Below are 25,431 nucleotides of genomic sequence, written 5' to 3'. Positions count from 1 at the left end.
ATTTTGTCCATGATGATAGTCGACATTAAACTTGACATGAAGGAAATACAGCGAGTGAATGAAGTCTCAACAAGTGGTTTACAACAATGTAATAATAATAATAATATAATCATAATAATGCTTGTAAGTTAACTTGTAAATAACCTGTCCATAAATCAATAGGCCAGTTATTTATCAATAAGTAGTATCATAGCCACCGTACACTCCTGCCCCATCTGTCTGCCAATGACACTGATAAATAGAATTTGTAGAGCTGCAATGTCTACTTTATCCATCAGACAATGGTCATATATTCATTTATCATTCCAGTTTTTCTTCATGAAAAAAGTTTAGATTTTGCAGATTGTAGCTTGGTCAGTTGCCCTACAAGTATATTGTTTCAAGTCTCAATTGGTGAGTAAGTTGAGGTGTGGACCCCTCAGTCAGAGGTGAACTATGACACCCGCCCCCCCCCCCCCAAAAAAAAAAAAAAAAAATAAAAAAAATAAAAACAAGTTGCTGCAGCCATTGGATTGTGGTAATATGATCAATTGTAGTTTCGTTGGGAAATAGGCACTAAAGTTGATTATCAGCTGATGTTCCACAACCTTATGGTGGATCCTGTTGTATTACCTGATCTGCTTGATCTTAAGACCTCAACTATTTTAATTGATATTTTATCCCATTTGCAGATAACACAAAACAAACATTACATACTATTACACATAGTACCTGGGTCATTCTGCATTATTGTTCTCTGTTTTGGACTAAAAAATATCTGGAGTTTGAGCTGTTGAGAAACAAACTGAAGTGCATGTATGAACCTAATTAGATTATCTCCATTGTTGTGGCAAAACTAAACACAACTATAAAAAAAGGCATTTTAATGTTTGAAACAGACACTGGTGTCACATGATTTCATTTAATAAAATCTGAATGGGGGGTGGGACCTTTCTGTGTGGAGTTTGTATGTTCTCCCCGTTTCTGCATGGGTTCTCTCTGGGTACTCCAGCTTCCTCCCACCATCCAAAGACATGCACTGATAGGTTAATCTAAATTGCCTGTAGGTGTGAATATGAGAGCGATTGTTTGTCTCTATATGTCAGCCCTGTGATGAACTGGCGATATGTCCAGGGTGTACCCCGCCTTCGCCCATAAGTAGCTGGAATAGGCTCCAGCGACCCCCGTGACCCTAGTGATGATAAAGCAGGTTCAGAAAATGAATGAAATCTGAATGGACAAATCCTATCACGACCCCCATTTTGAGCGTACTTTGCTGTCATCAACTCAGCAGCAGTTGAAGTGCTATGTGTTGTTTACTTTAAATGGACAGACTGTATACAGTGCAGTAAGAACATTTCTGTCTCTTTTTAGTACAAGATCTATCCTACTCCTGGTGTGCTACCCTTTTGTAACTTCTTCATGCCAGTCATTTTTAATGTAACTAAATAAAAGTCATATTTCAACACGACAAAGCTGCTGTCACCTGTAAGATTGTCACATGGAGTGTAGTCCAAGTTTGATAAGAGGAATAAGAGGATAGGGCCTGGTGCTGGGGAGATGAACATAAGCATGGGTTTGCTATAGAAGACCATAAGGCTAAAGTACACCATCAGACCATCATCAATGGTCAATGGGCTCCTCTGACCGCTGGCCTGAAGCAGTGTGAGGTAGTCTGCTTCAGGTGACCTCTTAAAGTTGAAGGTGTCCAGGGCCAAATGGTTTCTTTAACATGCAGGTTTAACTTCACTAGTGAGTATGCGCCAACAAGAGACAGCAACTAGTTTGAAGATGAAACTGAGTTGTTGCTTTAACAAAACCAAATCTACTGGAAGGAGAGAACTGTGGAAGAAGCAAAACGAAAGTCAACAATGCCCTTCATGGACGTCTTAACTCCAACCATCACTTGACTCCTCACATCTGCCGTCTATCTTAAATAAGTGACCAACACTATTCCTTTCCCTGCTGACCCTAATGCTTTTTGTCGAGCCTCTACTGAGCCTCTATGTTCAGACCTGAGATACCAATATGCTATGGTGTACCTTCACAAAACCTTTACAACTAGAATATTTCCCTTCTATTATCCTTGTTTTAGTGTAACATGATTATCGTTGGAACCACTAGTCTCTGAGGACATCTAAAAATTGACAGCTGTAGATATGCATAAACCCTGGCTATGATAACACCGACAAGAAGTACAGATGAAGTTATGTGGTAAACTTGACTGACTTTTTTCCCTTAGTTCATATGTCTGTCTGATCAAATCTGAGCACATAGTGTATCTGTTATTTTTCTTTTGGTCAAAGTCAGTACTTCTGAAGTTAGCTGTCAACAATATGACAGGGCAATGATTTCCATATGTACGAAAAAATTAAGACATAACTGTAAAACATAGTCATTTAAGCAGAGAGTGCATGTGACTTATTGAAAATTTGACATTAATCTGGCTGTTGCTCACGAGAAACGAACAAATAAATTTCAATTTAAGACTAAATGTACCCCATGAAATGTCAAATATACTGCAGTAGATTAGTACAGACTGATTCCTCTGTCTTGAGGTCTAAAAGTGAACAAATGATGAATGTAACAATAAAGAAGACAAGAAGATCTTGGGTGAAGATGTGTAGAGGCAACTCTAAATAAGAGAGGTTACCCATGAATCTGAAGCACACTTTCATTATAAAGGGATCCATAAATAAGACAGAATAATAAATAAAATACAACAGAAGTTAAACAGAAAAGGCAACACTGCTGGTTATCGGTCTCCTCGTTCTTTTCCCTTCTCTATCTTCATTTTTCTCTTTTTGAAGCTGGTGCTTGTGGACAGGAGACTGTGTTCTCTCCTTATGTCTCCCACTTGACCAGCCTACCTTGACTTTCCCTACTTCCTTCTTTCTTCCTCTCTAGCTCTCTTTACTCTAGAACTCAGCAAATTCCTTGGCACATTTCTCAGTGAAGGAGACGCGGATCTCCTCCTCTTCGTAGTCATCGAAGTTGCTGGTGTCGCCTGGTCCTTTAAACTTGGGGACGAAGGGAGCTTCCACCTAAACGAAAATGAGCACATACATAAAAAAAAAAGTCCTAAAAAAAGATTGTCATATATTTACTCTGCACAGAATTTAGAAGCACACACCTTTTTCTGGTAGATGGCAATCCAATCAGTGGTTGCAAACCACTTGTGTCCTTTTATGTCATTGACGCCATTTTTCAGGTTCCCGTAACGTTTTGTCAGATCCACCTGTAGACAATACCAATGGCATTTATTTTACTTTTACATTACAATTCTTTCAAAATACAGAGTAAACCATACACACCGATCGGCAATAACATTATTGCCACTGACAGGGGAAGTGGCGATAATGTTGATTATTTTATTCCACCAGTACCTTTCACTGGGTTGGATATATCAGGCAGTAATGCCGCGTTTCCACTACATGGAACTAGCTCGACTCGACTCAAGTACCAGATACTATTCCTGGAGACCGTTTCCATTACAGGATACTACAGACTTTAGAGTACCTGGACGTCATACCGATACGGCTTGTTACTTCCGTGTCGTCTCCTCAGAGTTGTTGATAAACTCGCTTGTTGCGTGTTGTCTCATCAAGCTCATGCTGAATTTTTACATCGGTCACCAAAGACTGAATCTCCTTGACCAACCATGGTGTAGTTTTCGGGCTGGCATCATGTAGATTAACCTACCGCTACATTTACTGCCAACTTCCGCATCTGTTTTTTGTAAAATGGCGGGTCACAGAGACAAGTCTCTGATCAATCAATGGCCTGCAGTGTTTACTGCAGTGTTTAGTATCTGGTCCCCAGTCTTGGAACCTCGGCGGAGGTGACACCAAAAAACTAATATCCGGTACCAGATTACAGGTCCTTTTTCATAATGGAAACGCAAAAAGGCCGGGTTGAGTTGAGTCAAGCCGGTGCCACGTAGTGGAAACATGGCATAAATGAATACTTAGTCCTTGAAGCTGATGTGTTGGAAGCAGAAAAATGAGCAATATAATGAACCAAGTGACTTTGACCAGGTCCATGTTGTAACAGTGATGACTGGGTCAGAACATCTCCATAACTGCCGGTCTTGTTGGGTGTTCCCGGTCCGCAGTGGTTACCGACCACAAATGGACAAAGGAAGAACATCCCAATCTAAGGACAATTGATTATCTGTAGGATGTGTTGGACAAATAAATCTGTTCCATGGAGGTCCACCTCACTACAAGACTTTAGGAATCCACTGTTAATGTCTTGGTCCAGATACCCCAGCACACCTTCAGAGGTCTGGTGGAGTCTAAGCCTTGGGTCAGGGATGTTTTTGTGGGAAAAGGGGAACCTACACCATATTAATCAGATAGTAATAATGATCTGCTCAAATAGATGCTTGATTGGTTGAGATCCAGTTGTTCTTTAGATACTTTTGGTAGGTACAAAGCACTTTATACTGGGAATGAACAACAAGATCTGGAGATGCTCTGACCCAGTGATTTGACCCTCACAATTTATTGCTGAGATCCCTACTCTTCCACATTTTTGCTGTTTCTAACACATCAGCTTTGAGGGTTAAATGTTCACTTGCTGTCTAATACAGTCCAATGGATTGAGATAATCAACATTAATACCACTTTGCCTGTCAGTGGTCAGAATGTGATGGCTGATCGGTGTATACATGCCTAGTTAAAAGTGGCTGACATATTCATCCTCACCTGTAGCAAGTTCCTCAGGAGGTCCTTCAGGTCTGAACTAAAGTGAGACGGGAAACGCACCTGAGACAGACAAGAACCAACGAGAGTGATGAAACAGCAGCAGCTTATAGGTAAGACGTAAACAGTTTTTATAATTCAGTGCAAACTGATGTCCCACATCAATAATTTCATGAAAAACCACTTCAAAAAATGTTTTCACATGGCAACCAATAACAGTTAGACAAATTCAAGAACTCGCATTTAGTAACAGACAACGATCATTAAAAATAGAAATGTAATCAATTGCAAATTCAGATATAATAGATATGACATTGTGCATTGAAAGATAAAGTGAAAACATAGATCAATCTAGATGAATAATACATGATTAAAGTGCAGTAGAGAAAAAAAGAAAGTGTGAACTGCAGTTTAATGTTTCCTACTCTGTTAGTGTTGACTGTTATCCCATATTGGCAGATGACAGCCACCTAATAAGTACAGTTCAGGGAGTGAAAATCTTCTACTGCATTAAAAGTAAAATATGAATGCGTCTCCTACAAGGTAACGAATGTGAAATATTTCTTGCTTATGTTTATTAAAAAATGTTCGAGACTTGCCCTTCCTGTTCACTAAATGAAAGAGGCAAGAAGGGCAATGCAATAGACTGAAAGGAGAGCATGAGAGCTGACTGAGAGAAGAGAGAGCTCTGCCCAAGGATCAATAATGTTCTATCTGATCTAAAAATAGAAAAAAATTAGTTCTTATTGTTTCATAGTAATTTATTCTAAACCACCCATTAAAAAAAAGAAAAGTCTGGTAAACATGCAACCAGCATGGGCAGACTGAGAGTGTCAGACTTTGTGCTTTGCCCAGAGTTTTGTCTCTCAGACAGAACTACACAACACTATAGGCGGTGCAGCAAGAGGGAAGAGCAGAGTGAGCCAGTGAAGCTTTGTTTTTATATTGATTCACCTGTAGACACTACAATACTAGTGGCGACTGGTGAAATTATTGTCTGGTGGGGTGCAGTATCCAAGTGAGTTTTCAGCTGCCCTATAACAATATACCACCACTAGGATACACCAAAGTACATACACTACTATTTTAAAATATTAATTTAAATTAAAATAAAAATACACAGCATGTGTTTTCAGACATGCATTTTTTTCTATGTAAATTTCACCCGTCTATCCTTCAAACATGCACATTTTTCTATGACTCTATTGTTAAAGTCAGGCATGTCCCTGATAAGTGTCTTTTCCACTGATAGTATGGCCAGCGCATTTAGAACAGCGGTAAATGTAATACAGGTAGATCGTATGGCATTAAAAACTAGAAAATCAATGTGAGGGCTAAAACAAATCAGAGCATCAGAGTCAGTAGTGTCAACCACTGAACTATCCAGCCACTTAATCATGGCTCAGTAGTATTACTTACAGACCTATTTACTGATTGAATTCCTGAGGAAGGTCTTGATTCTTTTCGGGATGTGACGTTCATTCGTGTGTGTGGTAGTTGGGCGCAATTATTTGTACCCTGAGGCTCTCCTATCTCTTGCTTTGGAGGGTGGTCTACTGTGCATGCACCCATTATAACGAGAGTGTACTAGTGTAAACGGAGAGCCTCGGGCACACATTTTTGTGTCCCAAACAGGAAACATGTGACTTGACAGCTCACTAAATGACCGAAAACATTTTTAAACTACACTTGAATTCATATTATACATGGTACTCACTGGCTGTATTATACATAGCATGTTTATGTAAATATTAATGTGTTTAAAAAAATAATTTTAGGTGATTCCTATCATTTTCTTCTTCATGTGAGACAGGTGGGGTGGTGCCTAGTGCCCTCTACTGGCGAGCCACCACTGTGTAACACTGTTATTGTGTGGATATAGAACTCCACAGAAATGCCCTAAACACAGCAAAGCAAAAGGAAAATACATAAAAAATACAAGCAGAGGGAAGGGTCTCTGTCAGTAAATACACCACCATATAAAGACAGAAGTTCCAAAGTATGGACTTACAACTAATAGTATGAGTCTTCTCTATATTGTATTTTTTCAGAAAATGTTACATACTTTCCGCTTAATATATAAGGTAATGTTTTAGGCAAGCTGTTTGTGTAAAAAAATAAAATAAACACATCAGGGATTCCTCTCTTTCCCCCTATTTTCAGATATTTTGGTAAATAATAAAAGTAGCTAACTGTAATATTTATACTGTAAAAAGCAAAAATAAATAAAATAAAATAAAGTAAAAATTAAGTAAGCTCTAATGTTATACTGGGGATGTCAACATACTTTTGTGCCAGTTAGCTGCAGCAGTCGCATTCCAAACCTGCTTGCTCATTATACCCTGTTGAAACTCTCGAGTGAGTAGTGAGCCACTGAAGTATCCAGTCTGCCTTCAGTCCAACATAGAACAAAGTGCAACTAGTGATGCTATTTATCATAACAGAAACACATCCATGGTTAGTGTTAACTGAATCAGTAATGACTAACGTTCTAGTCTGCTATGATTAGAACTCTAAGGTATATTCTGTTTATTATCTACTATTAAACACAAATATGTGCGAACACCGGTAGTGCATTGACGCCTAGAAAAAGTTTGAGGAGCAGACATCACAAAGTTCTGTGTAATACAACCTACATAATGGCTTCAACAGTCTGGGTTACACCACAACTATCTACACAGCCTGGCCAAAAAAAGTCCCGGCCTGGGTTTAACAGTGATCTATATGTCTCAGTGGCAGCAAGTTCTTTAACGCTAACTAATACAGTGATTCGCTTCTCATTCCTGAAACAACCATGAGTTTGACAGACAGCATAAAGATGGGACAATGCCAGGATTCATGAGGCTTGTGAAATACTGGTTCAAGGAGCATTAGACACCATTTTCACACATGTATTGGCCACTGCAGAGTCCAGACCTGAACCCCACTGATGTTTGTGATGACCCTGAGAAGACTTTACAAAGGTCTGACTCTGGCATCATCAATACAAGATCATGGAGAAAAATTAATGCAACTGAATAGAAATAAATGTTGAGACACTTATTGTGACACTGCATCGTAGGGTTGGGAATCTTAGTTGTAAGGCCTATATGATAGACATCTCAATTCAGTATCTCCAATCTGGTATATTAAAGATACGTGTGTGGCATCTCACAATACGATAGGATTCACACCCAAATCACGATACCGAGCGATTAAGCACTCTGTAATTCAACACATTCATTCTGGTAAAAGAATATGCAATGCAATTCAATGAGCTTGATTATTTATTTCTCAAATAAAACCATGACTTCTCACAAACTGGCTTTTGTGCAATTTCAGAACACATACACAAACACAAACACACAAACAAACACCTCACAAACAGTAGTGAAAAAGTTAGGACGCCCCCTTTAAATCTTTGTTTTCTTAACCCTATAAATATCTAGGATTCTGGTATTTTTTATAACAATAGTAAGATATGGAACACATAGATCAAAAGAGATGAAACTAAATAAATGCTTTTTAAAATATGTTGGTAAATTCAATATATTTGGGAGGAAAAGTTGGAACACTCTTATGTTCATTTTTATTTCCAATGCCTAAAATGCAGATTGAATGTACTTGGTCAAGTACAAAACAGTTGAAGATTGTTAAAGGCTTTTTCAGGATTCTATCTTTTAAATAATGAAGACAAGGGTGTCCAAACTTTTTCCTTGTAAATAAATTATTAATTAGACTTTACCAGCACTGTTTAAAAAGCATTTCTTTAGTTTAATCTTTTTAGGTATATTTTCTCCACATTTTAGTAGAGCTAAAATAAAGATAAAAATCCCAGATATTTAGATATGGTGAAGAAGACTAAGATGTGAAAGGGGCTCAGCCTAACTTTTTGCTCCCTCACCAAATCAATCTAGTATTCATTCGTGGTGCACATGCCATAGTGCATCCGTGGAGCTCATACTGTAGTGTGCAGTGTACGCATCTGCGAATCCACGGCACACGTTAACGTGGGTCTTCAGAAAAGAAAAACTTTACCCAAACTAGAAGCACTCGGAGAGCGCAGACCTCCGCCAAGGCTGATCAGTGGCCCCCCCCGTGGGCCCCCCCACCCCCGATCACCACCAAAATTTAATCATTTCTTCCTTATCCCATTTCCAACAAACCCTGAAAATTTCATCCAAATCTGTCCATAACTTTTTGAGTTATGTTGCACACTAACGGACAGACAAACAAACAAACAAACAAACAGACAAACAAACCCTGGCAAAAACATAACCTCCTTGGCGGAGGTAATAAATAGTAACACTTAAATGCAAGTAAAAATATATTCTATTGGATGGATTGAAATTTATAGATACAAACTTTCAATAACAATGCATCTCAATATCATTCCAAAATTTTCCTTGACTCGCAGCTTCTCTACCAGTGCACTCTAATTGTGCATGTGCATGTCGGTGTATCGGTACATATTTGATAATCTTCCCAACCCTACTGCATAGGCATTGTGTCACTTTATTTATGCCACAGTAAATGTGTCCTGTAATCAAAGCTGAAGGTAGACCAGTTAAATTTTGTGAAGGGGCCTTTTTTTTGGCCAGGATGTTTAGAAATAAAGCTGAAACCGACTCAAGACAGTTAATTTTTAAATTCAATGGTTGTATGCCTTCATAAATCAGTAAAGTTGCAATTTATATCTATAGATATAAGAAGATGAGATAGGAAATGTGTTCTTGCAAGATGTTGCCACAGCACTGCCATCTTAATAGAGCCTGAATGTCAGTATGGATCTACAGTCATGTAAAATGAGCATGTTTAGATTGTATGACTGATCAGTACATTACCAGATAGTTTGGGCTATTTTACTAAATTTCACACACATATGATAATTTATCAGTATATAAAACTTAATTTATATTCTCTCAAAACCAGTAATATCCACATTGACCTATTAATAAAGAATCAGACCACTGTGAAGACTGTATATAAAAGTCTTTGTACTCATTTCCTCTTTTACGTCTGCAGCCACATTCTAACAGCTTGTGTCATGCTTTCTAACAAGATCTTCTGATCTCCCCTTTCTATATCTTTTCAGACTTCTACAATTTATGTAGTGCCGATTTTGAAAGAATCAAAAAGATGGTATTAAGTGTGTTTTTTGAAGGCAACTGTTGACCTGTTGGACCTAAAATGTCATCACGTCACTGTTATTTAAATACATATTTGCGTGAAATTTTGTCCAAATCCTATTCAGCTCGATCTTCAACCCAAGTGCATGTTCGTGCCACTTATGAATAAATCTCGTCAAGCCATTGCTGAGATATCACATTTACAAGATTCAGTCCTACATATGAGTGGATGGAAACCAAAAATATAATACCTCTGGTATGTGTCTGTTGCTGGCATGGAGGCATAAATAGTCGGCAAAAGCAACAGTTTGTAAAAGTCATGAGTAAAAGTAAGTAAAAGCAAAAGTAACACTTGTCTGTCAAATCAATGAAGGCTTAAACTGAGAGTTAAGCAAAAAGAATGCAATAAACATTTAAAATAAACACTTTAATCTATCATCAAATGTTAGAAAATGGTAATCTGAGAGTCAGACTCACCTTCCCTGATACGATCTTTTCATAGATCTGAATAGGCTGGTCAGCAAAGAAGGGAGGGTACCCAGCTGCCATCTCATAGACGAGTACACCAAGCGCCCACCAGTCAACTGCCTTGTTATATCCCTGGTGGAGTGAAAGAAGAAAACAGTGAAAAGAAAAGGTCATTAAGATTTAAATGTGTAACTATTCCATCTTCAGGGGTAGGGCATGTAGCTAAAGTTACTCCATTAAAATTCCTCATTCTGACCATTCACAGGTATATAACCAAGAACAATGGTGGCTCACCTTGCTGAGAATAATCTCTGGGGCCAGATATTCTGGGGTGCCACACAGTGTCCAGGTCCGGCCCTTTACACGTTTGGCAAAGCCAAAATCTGTCACCTGCCATAGGAATAAAAATGGAAGTGAGAAATACTGAGCAACAGAGAGCACCAAACACCTTTTTCAGACCATGTTCTTTGTACATGAAACATCTTACAGACAAAGCAAGTCTACGATCTAGAGAAGCAAATGCAGAGACAAAGACAGGAAAGCTTCCTCGGCAGCAGTAAAACTCTTTCACCATTTGACATTCGACCACTGGGGGGCAGCAGAGTTTGCATTACAAAAGGAACAGGTTACCAACAGCTGTATTTGTGCGCCCATCAAGCCCAAATTTTAGACAATTATGGTTTATTTTGGTGCATGAATCTCTGACATTCATCAGTCTGAATGTAGTCATAAATGTACAGTTTTGAATTAATGCTGGTCATATATTTTTCTATATTTATTTATTTTCACTCAGTGTCCTTTATTTTAGAATAGCACTGGTGTGGTCGCCAACTTGCAAGTTCAACATGTAATATTTAGCGCAGTCTGGCTGACTGAAGCCATCTAAATCATCACTCCCTCACCCACAATGGCCACAAAAAATGTGAAAGTCCCTCCTTACAGCCAGTGTTTGGTCTCTGTTATAGACATTTTAAATAAGAGGATATTAATAGTCATAGTAGGTGATAGCAATGCAGAAATGGCAATAAGTTCTGGGTAGGGCTGCACAATACATCAAAAAAATATCGTTATCACGATAACGGAATGTGCAATATTGATATCGCAAAGATGTGCAATAATTTATTTTCTTTTTTTTCCATCAGCTTTCTGTTTTACACACCATGGGGTACCAGAGTGGTTTTCTCTATCACTCTAACATGCTAGTCTTTCTGGCAAAAAACTGAAGTAATGCTACTGTTGCTGGCTGAGTGCAAGTTTACCTGTTATTAATGTTGAAAAGATGTGAATATTTTCAGAGCACCACTTTGGGAAAGGCCTGAACAACTATATTTAAAAATGTTATTTTTATATGCAGCATTTACCAAACCAGGCAAGCAATGGAATAAGGTTTTGTTAAAGGTCTTACATGGTGGTACTCTGGCACTTTGTTATTATGAAATGCATCCATGTCATTTACACATTGTTATAAGTGAATAAAATGACAAAATATTTGACTATGTTTGTGTTTGACGGTCTATGGTAGCAGCGTCACCAGGTTCTTGGACAGAACTGCGTCATTGATTGTAGTAGTACAGTATTGTGTCTAAAGGTATAAAAAAAAAATTGAGTCAGCATCAGCTCATTTTAACATTGTTAAGGAAACTGGTATTTCTTTAGGTGAACGAGTAATATCGCAATATTATCGTTATCGCAATGCTGTACACCCATATCACAAGTTTAACCAATATCATGCAGCCCTAGTTCTGGGTCACAATAAAAACATGGTGGGATCAAGACAACTCACTTTGTCTATAGACATGAACGGCTCATTCTAAGGTAATGAAAACACAATGTTTTTTGCTTTTTCACATAACTATACACATTTATACAATCACATCTTCCTAAATACAAATAAATATTACACACTGGACCTTCAGTAGTAAATATGCAATGCAGTGACATTGTGCAGTTTACAGGATAGTTTAAATGGCATTAAGAAGAAAGAATGCCAACTCTTCTTACAGAGTTTCCTCAAATTCAATTTTGAAAAGCTGTGAAAACTCTGCTCCTGAGTGAGTGTAATTTTCCACATGGGATACATTTCTAAGCTTGGTATATTGTGGAATTTCATTTGTAGAAAATGTACTTTTGTGCAGCTTGCATATATTTTTCTATATTTTTAATTAGAGTTGTAAATAATCTTTGAAATCTGAAGGTTGCTACTTGTTAAGCCCCTTGAGGGTTTTTGGTAACCATCCATCACAATTTTTAACCAACATGTATTGATGTGTATGATTTCTACTATATGAAAAAAAAACTAGAAAAGAAAAAAGAATCTCCATTTCTCTAGCATTTTATAACATAACTAAAGATACAACTATGGTACAAAATTCTTCTGAAAAATGCCATGTATCTGTTTTGTGTTATTTTAGTAACTTCTCATGTCACTAATACACTTGTAGCTGTTAGCTGAGCCGTAGTCTATTACCTAAGAGATAACAGACATCTTCTATCCTGTGTATTCAGTCAGAACTCATTCAAATAGGCTGGTGCCAAAGCTCTTAAGCTTGCTATGTTGAATAAAGCGAACATGTTTGAAATATGACACTGCATCAACAGCAAACATTATCAAACCGGATAATGTTAACTACATTATCTGTCCGTCTAATTCTATTTCAGGTACATCGGGTCTTATTTACCTGTATGTAGCCCTGTTGATCTATGAGCAGGTTTTCAGGTTTCAGGTCTCTGTAGATCAGGTCCAAAGCGTGCAGGTATTCAAAGGTCAGAACGATCTGAGCAGCGTAGAATCGAGCATGAGGCTCACTGTACAAACATGGTGAAATGGACAGAAAAAGAGCTGATCACTGGAGCACACAGTAAACAACAGAAAAGTGTAGCAGTAGGATTAAATCTGAACAGGTCAAAGTCATTCACAACGATACACAGTAGTTTTCTATTGAGAAGAATATATGAAGGTTCATTGACTCCTAGATCAAATCCTTCTGTGCTCCACTACACAGACAGACTAACCTAAATCTGCCAATTCTCCGTAGATGGGAGAACATCTCTCCACCTGGTACATATTCCATCACCATGTAGAGGTTAGTGTTGTCCTGCAGAAGACAGAGGATTGGTTAGTGAATGCACACATATACATAAAATAGGGTAAACACACATAGGAAGCAGACTGACTAAGATAAAAGTAACTAGGCCATTAAAAATAATCCTGTCTTCTTGAATGTATTGGTATTTTGCAGATCAGATCAATTAATGGAAATCCTTCCTTTTCCAGTCCTCCAACATTTAACCAGTGAATATATGGTACAATATAGTATGATGTTGGATAGTTAGTTAGACTATGTAAGTAAGGACAGAGAAACAAAAACCTCCATTCACTCAATCTCAGATAATTGCAACTTTAACTTGAGAAACTTGAATTGATGTGTAATACAAGTGGTGTTTCTAATAATCGGTCACCTATTTTAATAGAAACAATATAATAATATATTAGTTATTACTAGGGGTATGTGATATGACAATATTAGATCATGAAGGATTAGAACGTATCGACGTTCCGACAAAGCAGAGAGATCGTGGAATCGGAGGGGTTATACAGGGGTGTTTTCCATGCCGCACGCACCCCACAATGAGTATGCACAGTGAAAGTGAAACTTACAATGGCAGGGCACGTCTAGCACAACTTAAGACTTGAACTCCACAGAGTCGGGTGTACCTGACTCCGTGGACACCCGCGCACATCAACCTGTTTTTGAATATGAAATTGGTACGCTCCACTCTAAAACCTTAAATGTCCACAGACAGTGTGTGCAGAGTTTGCAACACTAGCCATGAGTCCTCCACGTCCTCCACATACAGGTCTGTCGTGTTATACTCTCAGAGTAACATATGTCAACACTACAAACTTGTTCAATCAGCTGAAGAGACAGCATCCCAAACAGTATGAAAGTCAAACTGAGCTAGAAGACCAGCCACACCACAGCCAGAGGCAATAGGTAGAGTTAAACTAAAGCAAACAACTGTAACAAGCATTTAGTAAAGGCACTCTGAGAAGAGCAGTAAGCACGTTCCACATTGACCCTTTTTTGGAGGGCCTGGATTCTTCTTCTTCTCATTTTGGACTTCTTCCTCTATTCAAGACCACCCAATACACTGATTAGCTACCAGCTGAAAAACCAGAACTACCAGCCACCTGTTCTGGAAGGATGGATTATTATACCTCAAAATCAAGTGCAGTTTAGTTTTTATGTTCAAGAGTGCACTTAATCAGTGTTGTTGTTTACATTTTAGTATGTTTATGTTCCTGACACATGTTGGCAAAACTGCACAAACTAAAGTAAAAATGTTCTGGAAGGTTCTTTGGGCTAAATTACTTGTTTCTTTTAGGGCTGTGTTTTACATAGGGGAATTCTTTGGCTGCACTGTTCAGAAACTTGCAAATTACTCTCAAAGATCGGTGTAAAGAATTGTGACAAAATCGAGATCATGATTTCAGTTTTTAAAAATCGTGATATGATATTTTTGTCAAAATGCCCACCCCTAGTTATTACCATCCTAATGTGGTCACAGCTACACTGTAATTACCTTCGTTTTCCCAAGTGTTTCAGCTGTAGTTTCTCTCTATTTACATAGATATTTACTTGAGGTAATGACCAAACAATATACTATAATTGACCTTATATGTACAGGGTTAGTAGTTAGTAATTAGGGGACTATAAAAGGAAAGTTTACCCAATAAATATGGAGAAAAAGTACTTGTAAAATGTACGTTTTATAAGTATGCTGTGATTCACTAACATATAAAGTATGGTTGAAAAAAAAAAAAAAAAATCAAAAACCACATTATATTTCTAATATATCACACTTCAGAAAAAGCGCATCTCAGAGGTATAAAACTCCCCCCCTCGCCCAAAAAAAAAAAAAAATCTTATGTGATTTTTGGTACAGGCCTTTCTTTGTTTGCCTAGATGACTTTGTCACGTAAGTCCTGAGTAATTTATCAACAGCAGGTGGAGCTATGAGTCAATTTAACAGCATAACCTAAAACACCCCAAACACACAGGTAGCTTCAGCTGATCTATATAATACTTAAAAATTTACTTAAAAGGGGTGTAACATAAGTTCCTTGTGGGGAAATTTCTCCTCTGCTTTCAACCCCTCCAAATGCAATAGAGGGCATCTATTAGGAGCAGTGAGGATCAACACCAGATCGAAGTCTGTGCCTTGGTCAAGTCACTGACAGAAGAATTAGCCCACCATACATGTGATGATTATGATTATGAATATTATTATTATTATTATTATATGGGCGACACGGTGGTGCAGTGGATAGCACTCGTGCCTCACAGCAAGAAGATCCGGGGTTCAATTCCAACACCAGTTGATGGGGGCGGGACCTTTCTGTGTGGAGTTTGTATGTTCTCCCCATGTCTGCGTGGGTTCTCTGGGTACTCCGGCTTCCTCCCACCATCCAAAGGCATGCACTGATAGGTTCATCAGTTAATCTAAATTGCCCACAGGTGTGAATGTGAGAGCGATTGTTTGTCTCTATATGTCAGCCCTGCGGTGAACTGGCGACATGTCCAGTGTGTACCCTGCCTTCGCCCATAAGTAGCTAGGATAGGCCCCCATGACCCTAGTGAGGATAAAGTGGGTTCAGAAAATGAATGAATGAATCATAACTATCATTATTACTCAGAACTGTGCTTTATAGAAGTCTGCATGATAACAGCACCTTTAAATTAAACTGGCACTTGCTGTTGTGATGATAAATTACTCAGGACATTTGTGAGAAAAGCGTGGAAAGAAAAAAAACATAACGTGCCCGCATTTGAAAACCTTCAGCCTTCAGTCCACGGCAAAGTTTTTGCACATACAGACAAACTGTGGAAAAACTATGCCAAAAGTCACATTTTGTGTGTTTTTCTGAGATATATACATGTTTTGTACATGTAAAACATGCAGTTGCTTCTGAAACATAATGTATTAGTATTATATCTATTTGTTATGTACAAGTAAATTAATTTATTAATCACGAATCATATTTGTTAGTAAATTATAGGGCATTTGTAAATCATGTTTTGTTTGTTTGTTGGCCAGATATTAGCTCCAGATAAAATAATTGTATTATATTATTACATACTTTCAAATCTCAAGTTACTTTGAGCCTTTTGAGGAGCCACTTGCTGGTGTTTACAGACTAGGAAGTTGTAATTATTGACTCCCACAGTGTTCACTGTTAAATATAACACAGAATAAATCCAAGTAGGACAAACTAGGTCTGTGTTTGTTGTGAAGTTTTCAGTGCTGGACGACACAGATGGACAGGAATATTCTGTTAATAGGTTTATTTGAAGCAGCCAGAGTATTCAATCCCAGGGCATCTTAGGTGCATCTAAACAGCTTAACCTGCATAAGGCCTCAATTGGAGCACAGCCGCCCGCTGGGTCAGTCAGAGCAGGTGCAAACAACCATGAAGGTGGGGGTGAAAAAGTTTAACAGGACAGGTATTTACATGCTTGTAGTCTCTCTACATGAGACTGAATTTATTTCTTTCCATAGTTGCTGGTAACACATACTTAAAGCAGCGTATGACTTTCATCACAAATTTTTCTTCAAATTTGTAAAACCCCAGTGATAGCCGAATTATCACTAATCCATTAGTCTTTCCATACTAAATCACTTCCCTCGCAGTTAACAACTTCGAAGATGGGTCCATCACAAGCAGTCAGTTTGTTTACATACCAAACTGATACGTCACTCGGGCCTTTTGAGACACTTTGTTGCGAAGTGCATTGTGGGAATGGGAATTCCACGCAGCCGCAGTAGCAACAAACACGGAGACAACAACCAATGAAACTGTGTCTGTTACTGGGTCAGGAGAAATGGAAGAAATCACTGTAGTCAATTGTCATCTTATAATACAGGGTGTGTGATCGTAGAAAACAATACTTAAACATCAGTTTTGTGGAATTTTCTGAATATGTTATTGTGTAGGTTTATCATACACAAACTGTAAGAAACGAGTGAGCGGTGAAGGCCCGGCCATACCCTGTATGCTTGTGAGGATTGTATGATAAATCTACACAATGACATATTCCTGAAAATGGCATGAAACTGATGTCTAAGTATTGTTTTTCACAATCACACACCCTGTATTATAAGATGACAATTGACTACAGTGATTCCTTCCATTTCTTCTGACCTGGTGACAGACACAGTTTCATTGCTTGTTGTTTCTGTGTTTGTTGCTATTGTGGCTGCATGGAATTCCCATTCCCACAATGCACTCTGCGACAAAGTTTCCAAAAAGGCCCGAGTGACGTATCGGTTTGGTATGTAAACAAACGGACTGCTTGTGATGGAGTCATCTCTGAAGTTGTTCACCATGAGGGAAGGGATTTAGGTGCGTAAGCATGGCAAGACTAATGGATTAGTGATAATTAAGATATCAATCAGGTTTTACAAATTTGAAGGAAAAATTGTGATGAAAGTCATATGCTGCTTTAAGGGGAAATAATGTTCAGGACTCAACTCTAATGTCCATGTGAAGGAATAGTACAAATTTCTAAACTTGTTATATGCAAAATTATTTCTGAAATCATGAAAAGGCTAAAGGTTAAATTTAAGAATTTTTAAGACCTTTTTAAGACTAATTAGAACAGAAATGAATGCCCATTTCACTGACATACTGGCAAATATTTGTGACTCCTAGAATTTAGGAAAATGTAGTGATTTGCTCCAATGCCTTGATTCCCACCGTTCCGAATAATTTCTCATCAAGGGCTGCAAAGTTAGTGATAACTGGTTCCTAGTTTCAACATAAATTGTCAAGTTGGAACAGGTGGAACTGAGTAGGCTAACATTACTTTCTTTGCAGCTTGGACATTTCCCAGACACATTTAAACACAATAGAGCGAACAAGTTTAAGGCAACATAACTTAAGACCTACCATATCAAATTTAATACCTTTTAATGGCTTTTTTTTTTAAGGTATTAAATGCAGATTTGGATATTCAAGACTTTTTAAGACCCTATGAGAACCCTGAAATTAAACTATGTCAGGAAGTTTTGGGCATATCAGAAATGATAGCGCACTGTGAAGCCTCCCCTTACAGTACTGCTCTATAAAACTAAAATATTAGTATTTAATGAGACAGAATTAAGTTTATTTGTCAGTGATTCATGATTCTTTTCTTCACTCAGATGTAGGTGGGTAATAACCTATTTTCCTGTTGTGTGACACATTCGCTACTGTTTAAATGACCTCTAAGACTCAAGTGATGCCAGTCAGCTTATATAGAAAACAACCAATAGACTGGTTATATGATTGGATAGTATTTTGTCATAGTACACCACACACTTTCTTTTTTTGATGCTTTTTGAAGTTAATGGGCCAGGCATTTACCACAGGGCTGAGCTGAAACCAAATCTGAGCTAAACAGGTGTAGGTAACATCACAGCACTAATTTTACTGTTTGATAACCAAGGGACCCAGTTCTGCACAGTCTTGATAGTACTTAACTCCCTCACTTGATGTGTGATGACTGAGTGTTGGGGTAAAACAGTCACTTATTGTTCTGTTCACTTTCATAAACATGCCACGAAGACAAATAGTTCATTTTAAAACTACTTTGAGGGATGCAAGGAAAGTTAAAGAGCAGATAAGGAGAAATCACTCTGGTCATTCAGAATCATCACACACAACTGTTGCATAATAAATTCTCCATACCTTGAATGAGTACTCTAACCGCACCAGAAAAGGAAAGCTGACTGCCTGGAGGATCCTCTTCTCATTCAGCGTATGTTCGATCTGCTTGAGCTTTACCACCTGAAGTTAGAAGTAGAGGCAACAAGGAAGGAGACAGATGCTGTAATACTTTGGTGCTTTGAAAGTATAGTGAAAATAATTATAGGCTATATAGTTGGCTCAATGTATCCCTCAATGCATTGTGAAAAGAAGCCCCCAAGACGTAAGTATATACTACTTTGTGACAACAATCCCACAGTGCAATAGATTACAGTTTTACAGGTATGAAAATGATCATTGTGTGATTCCACAGTTGTCAGTTATGATGGAAATTGACAAGAGTCTGAAATATCTGTCTAGTGCTTGCTAGTGAGTGAACTATTGACAGTTTATTATATCAGGAGCAGTGAATGAAGGAATAAGGCAGTGATTTCGGACACAGCCTGACTCTTCTGTTAAGTCATTTTTACCAAGTATTGAAAACATCACAGATTGTAGACTGTGAAATAAACGCATGTACTAATTTTAGCTAAAATATATAAAGCCACTGTATCATACCTGCTATTCAGATGGTCACCACCTTTAAAAAAATATATATCAAAATTTTCTGAAAAAGATATAATGGTACTATATATTAAATTATGTAAAAAATATTCAGAATATTTCATTTTGTTTAACTTTGATTGGATAATAATTGTGTGAACAACAAGCAAATGCAATAAAAAATATCACAGTAGTAAAGCTATAGTTTTTTTTTGTTTGTTTTTACAAATTGAGCATGACATTATGTATAGATGATGCATTAATCTATAGTCAATATTATATAATACTGTCATTATTATTTTAAAGTTATGGCTGTATTTTCACAAGATCAAAGTGGTCTTTCCTTGTGTAAGTGGAAAAGAAGTCACAAACCACAGTGCACACTCAGAAAATATGTGAATGTGGGAGTCAAACAAATTTTCCCAGTTTTGGTAAATCAGACACACAAGCATAATTATGGCGCAGAGTGGTACAGACTAAAAAAGGGCTGGATGTATCACGAGTAGGAGGAATAAAGTCTAAGCAGTTTGCCAGGTTGTTAGCACATACAGTTAAAACACTCCAGTCTAGCTCGCTAACATGCATGTCTTTAGACTAAGTTGCAACCCTGGATTTTTTTTTTTTTTTTTTTACTAATGTCATGAGTTTTAGCAGTTAACAAATGATCTACTGAAAGCATTCCATTTTAAATATTTAACCAAAAATTGGAGTTGTCTGTAAACATTGTTAAGAGAGGCTAGGACTAAACAGAAAAATAGGGACAGTTACACTTAAAATATTCTACTTGATTTGCATAAACAAGCACAAGCAGGTTCACAGAGGTTCAAGGGCAACAAAGAAGAAGAAAGGTGGACCTCGGCTCAACATAAACAGCTTCCACCTGCATTTGCATCTCTGTCTGTCTGCATCTGAAAGCCCCAGCATCATCTTTGACGAATATCAACAAATGTCACAGGCCTAGTATGTACAGTTTTCACATCTGTGACATTTCCATGCCATCTCACACTCTAGCAGGAATAACTTGTATGACAATGTAGCACACAATGTCCTTACATGACAAACAGTCTACATCCCACTGTGACCCTAGTGACCCCTGACCCCAGCTGACCTTCTGCTTGTTGAGGATCTTCATGGCATAATGTTGTCCCGTTTCTCTGTGCCTCACCAGCATAACACGGCCAAATGAGCCCGTGCCCAGGGTTTTCAACCTCTCAAACTGCTCCAGGCAAGCAGTGTTCTGAGCGGACAAAGCAAAAAGAGTGAAAATGGGTTAGGACGACTGCAGCATGGCTAGCCAATGTTTCACCTCTCATCTGTTCTATGGTAATGTTTCCACTTCCTAATGTGTATGTTTATTTTTGCAAATGCAAGTAAATGTATACACAAATTAAAACTAAATTAATTAATTGATCAATTGACAACAACATCAACCTGTGTCATGTAATTACAAAATTGTCACTGAAAAGTCACTGTGCCATAATAGTCCAGTACGATTATGATGGTATTTCTGGATTCAGTGATGCTAAGCAGACGAAGCCACTGTTTTACTGATTTTATAGTTCTGAAGATTTTGTATTTTGTATATTAGTTTGAGTTTGTATGTATAAATTAGAAAATACACATTTCAACATTATCACCAAATAAACAAACTCAAAACACAAACACAATATTTTCCACAAAAATCACAATATAACTTTGTTTATATATGTAATAGCATTTTTATTATTTTTTAATCAAGATTTAATTTTTAGGCCACAATGTCCAGCTCTTATCAGCAGGTAGCTAGAAAAACACAACAGGATAAGATTAAAAACCATTGCACTCAAAACTCCTATAACAGGTTTAAAACCATGTGCAAAACTTGTAATAGTGTAGATTTTATATTTTGTATATAACATTCATGAAGTATCAGACACACCAACCTGTGCTGGGTTTTCCCACTTCTTGAGGAAGTCCTCTTTGGCTTTAGCAAGGAACTCCTTGACTGCAGATAACAAAGAAGAAAAAGTACCAGTGTTTACAAAAGGAATGCTTACGTGGTCTTCTTAAGTGTTTATTTTAACATAACAATTTTAAAAAGTGCTAATATGAAGCTATTTTTTAATTAAGAAAACAAAGACAAACATTTGTAGGCTGTATATCTAAATATTTTAACATTTGTGTTAATATTTGAAAAGTTATGAAATGGAACAATCCTGTATATAAAGAACAAATAATGCACTCCTGTATGTACATTTTCATTACTTCAAAAATTGTGAAAAGGAACATTCTCTCACTAAAAACAAACTTCATCTGCATATGGATGCTGTATTCCTGCATATTTTAAACATTTTCAACAATACTAACAATACTAATTATTCTACTATGGAATACTCACATAAAATTCACCAGCATGTACCTGTTGTGTTTCTGAAGGATTTAACCTTTTCTAAATCCATGTACAGGGTGGGGAAGCAAAATTTACAATATTTTGAGGCAGGGATTGAAAGACAGTGTATGACCAGTTAGTTTATTGAAAGTCATGAGAATTTATTCGCCACAAGAAAATTTACATAATAGAAAATGTTTTTATTCTATGTGTCCTCCTTCTTTCTCAATAACTGCCTTCACACGCTTCCTGAAACTTGCGCAAGTGTTCCTCAAATATTCGGGTGACAACTTCTCCCATTCTTCTTTAATAGTATCTTCCAGACTTTCTTGTAATAGTTCTGCTCATAGTCATTCTCTTCTTTACATTATAAACAGTCTTTATGGACACTCCAACTATTTTTGAAATCTCCTTTGGTGTGATGAGTGCATTCAGCAAATCACACACTCTTTGACGTTTGCTTTCCTGATTACTCATATGGGCAAAAGTTTCTGAAAAGGTATGGATAATAGTGTTAGGTATGATTATGACATCAATATATGTTTGGTTTCAAAACAATTGACGTAGTGCCTGCTGAGAAAAAACAACTAAATGTTCATTGTAAATTTTGCTTCCCCACCCTGTATGCTGTCAAAACATATCAATTAAAAACTGAACAACTTCGTGCACATAAATCCATCATCACCCTATCACTTCTACAGAGTCATCACACTGTAATGAAAACTAGAGACACCAGTTCAGGTTCAACCAGGACAACTGTAATTTTGATTGGGTGGAAATTTAGACCTGTTTTACCAAGTGACGAATCAGCTTTGTGTTGTTATATTACTGACCCCTTGGCAAGCCACTAGAAAAGGCCTTGTGAGCTAATGGTAGCTCACAAGCGATGTGTTGGAGACACCTGGCTCAATGAGTTCTACATCTAGACATCAAAATAACTGAAGCACATAAATATGAAATAATAAATATCACAGCCTTCCAAAATCTTAGGTCAGGACACACTTGTCATAAGCTAGTATAGTCAAATAGAGAACAACATGTGAATGTATTTTCAGAATTAAATAGGAAAAATAAGGCTTATATTTATTTTTTTGGAGACAATGGAAGCAAAGGAGGGTCTGGAAAAAGGTGTGAGGTTAGAAATAGAAAAGAGTTTGGTCATTTAAATGTGTTACAATATCATATATTTCATGAAATGGTAAGAATCTTGCTGTGAAAATAATGTACTCTCTTTGCAAGTAGTTAATATATGTTAGATGTTATGGGGAAAGATGTCTGAGAACCCCTGTCTTAGATTTGTCATACACTCTTCATGCCACCTCAGTCAGTTGAAGTGGGACATTTTAATACCATTACACTGTCTGAGTCCACCAATTTCTACATATCTCTAGTAGATGTATAGTACATTACTCCACAGTTGTTTAAGTATGAGAAGATCAAAAACCTTTGCCTGGTGCTGCCGAGAAAAAGGTTATTCAATATATATCCAGGCACAAACAAAAGCTATTTTAAATATCCTTCTATGAAAACACCCCAGCAGCCTGTGTCATCTTTAGCATGGCAGTCAGACAGTATCTTACACTGGATTCACACCACACCATCTCAACTTGCAGATCACTGTGGGTCCACCAGAACCCACTTACATTCATTCAGCTCATCCACACAGTTTTTGTAGCTCATCTTCCCAAATGGAGCGGAGCAACAGGCCTCGGCTGTTTGAGAAACATGTGACACATAAATTAGTGTGATGTTACCAGTATCTCAGTGCACCGAAGATGCAAATATGCTAGCAGCTTACAAGTTGTGTTTGGCTGCTTTAAGTTGACTAATTTTAACTGATAGAAACAAGCCATGGAAACATGTCATCCTGCTTCATTCCACCTCAACATCCAATAAAATAAATCAAAAATGCTCAGTAGGAATAATCTGATGAGTGCTCTTCATAGTGTGCAGGATGTGCTGCTGGATTTGGACTGCTGACAACGAGGTTCTGTGAACACCACAAGCTAATTCGTTTACCAAATGACAAGCATAGCCATACCATAGTGCTAGGTAAAATGGAGTAGGAGAAATAAAGGGACCAATGGGTATCAGCCTCAGTTCAATGTGTGACGCTTATATTAACTACTGCATTATATATGATTGCAAATGCTCGATCTTTGTAGCTGCTGCTCAGAAATTATGTGGAATGTTACTGTTAAAGGTACCCACCGCTTTCCATCTCGCTGCCTTTCCTGGCCGTGGGCGCGTTGCCCATGATGACAAGTTGTCAACGGGCGATCCGTGGTTCTCTGGCCGCCCTGCAGCCCCGTCAAGCCGGTCTTAGCTCGATTAAGTCTGAACGGTATTTCCTAAATCCAGCTGTACCGAGCGTTAACTCTGAGGTCTTGATCTGTAATAGCCTGACAGCTGCTGATGCCGTGCCACAGCCAGACGGGATTGTAGCGGGCACACTCAACGCACGGTCATCAACAGCCGGCGGTCGAAATCGAGATGAAATCCACAGGGAGCTATCTTTTTGGTATCTCCGTCTCTGGGGCTTCGCTAGACCTAGCTAGCTCGGCGCAGTTAGCCTGAGCACGGAGGATCCAGTCTTCTCCTGTCCCTCCTTGCAGCCCCCGCCGAGCCAGGCCCCCCGGATCCCCACCTCTCCCCCAGCCCAAAAAACAGCTACCACCGCTGGCGGGCAATATTCTCAATCGAGGTCCTGCCACTTTTTGTTACCGAAACCCAGCTTTGATAAATTAAACCTCGGCGGGGTCCGACAACGATGAGAATTTGCCCAAATCAACATTGGCCCCCCGTAGCCTCGGACACGAGCGAGATGACGGAACTACAGTCGCGCGAACATCCCGCCCACTCTCCAGAACCACAGTTGATTGACGGTTAGAGTCCGGCTGCGAATTGGCTATCTCTCTCAGACGCTGACAAACGCGTTGCTCCGATTGGCCTTCCGCGCTCCATCAACAACCGCTGCGTCCCGCCTCCCTACAAAAGCCAAGCGAGGGGAGCGTCAGTGATTATTTATCTCGCGACGACGTACATGTTCACCTCGGTCCGTCTCTCTCCTCCATTGGCTTGATGCAGTTGAATCGTGGGAATCTCGGTGAATGTGGAGACGTCTATTGGCTGTCAGGAGCGGTTGACATAAAAGCCCCCCCCCCCGCTGAAAAAAATAAATAATAAAAAAAAATCTCTCTCTCCCACCCATTCACCCTCCCTCCCCCCTTCGCCGCCAAGCGACTGATACACGTTTGGCTGAGTGACGTCAACCGCGAGCTATTTTTAGAAATGTTGGTCAGAATTTAACGCACGCGCGGCTCGATCTGGCTGGCAGGACTTCTAAAAAGATCATCGCAGACAGTCGTGGATAGAAGAATTTATCTGGTTGGGAATGAATCACTGGAAATAAAAGACCAGCCTTTTACAATCGGTGTAGGATAAAAAGGCAGAACCGCATCCTGGCCCACTTACTGCCAGCAGCACCTCTCCGTGTTCCTCCATACACCT

The 25,431-nt window shown here is 38.4% G+C and overlaps 1 protein-coding gene across 1 annotated transcript; it reads right to left on the bottom strand.

The window, feature by feature from the left end:
• Window positions 1-1,340: 1,340 nt before the first annotated feature.
• LOC115420176 (cAMP-dependent protein kinase catalytic subunit alpha-like) lies at window positions 1,341-25,001 on the bottom strand. Its single transcript, XM_030135431.1, has 11 exons — window positions 24,133-25,001; window positions 21,476-21,537; window positions 20,662-20,790; window positions 18,993-19,091; window positions 13,274-13,356; window positions 12,940-13,066; window positions 10,556-10,651; window positions 10,271-10,393; window positions 4,689-4,748; window positions 3,113-3,217; window positions 1,341-3,023 (listed from the first exon to the last, which is right to left on the bottom strand). Exons 1-11 carry the CDS (start codon window positions 24,176-24,178, stop codon window positions 2,898-2,900), a joined length of 1,056 nt encoding a protein of 351 aa, XP_029991291.1. The 5' UTR covers window positions 24,179-25,001; the 3' UTR covers window positions 1,341-2,897.
• Window positions 25,002-25,431: the final 430 nt, after the last annotated feature.

Source organism: Sphaeramia orbicularis, chromosome 1, assembly GCF_902148855.1.
Source record: "Sphaeramia orbicularis chromosome 1, fSphaOr1.1, whole genome shotgun sequence".
Lineage (NCBI taxonomy): Eukaryota > Metazoa > Chordata > Actinopteri > Kurtiformes > Apogonidae > Sphaeramia > Sphaeramia orbicularis.
This window is presented reverse-complemented; position numbering and strand designations above follow the sequence as displayed.

What these genes read in the sequence shown, in the direction of transcription:
- LOC115420176 (XM_030135431.1), bottom strand. Translation starts at nt 24,178, where the DNA reads ATGGGCAACGCGCCCACGGCCAGGAAAGGCAGCGAGATGGAAAGCG. An exon ending in CAGAGATTATTCTCAGCAAG is followed by an intron (nt 10,394 to 10,555) that starts GTGAGCCACCAT and finishes TCACTCCACCAG; the next exon opens with GGATATAACAAGGCAGTTGA. An exon ending in TCCTGAGGAACTTGCTACAG is followed by an intron (nt 3,218 to 4,688) that starts GTGAGGATGAAT and finishes TATTGTCTACAG; the next exon opens with GTGGATCTGACAAAACGTTA.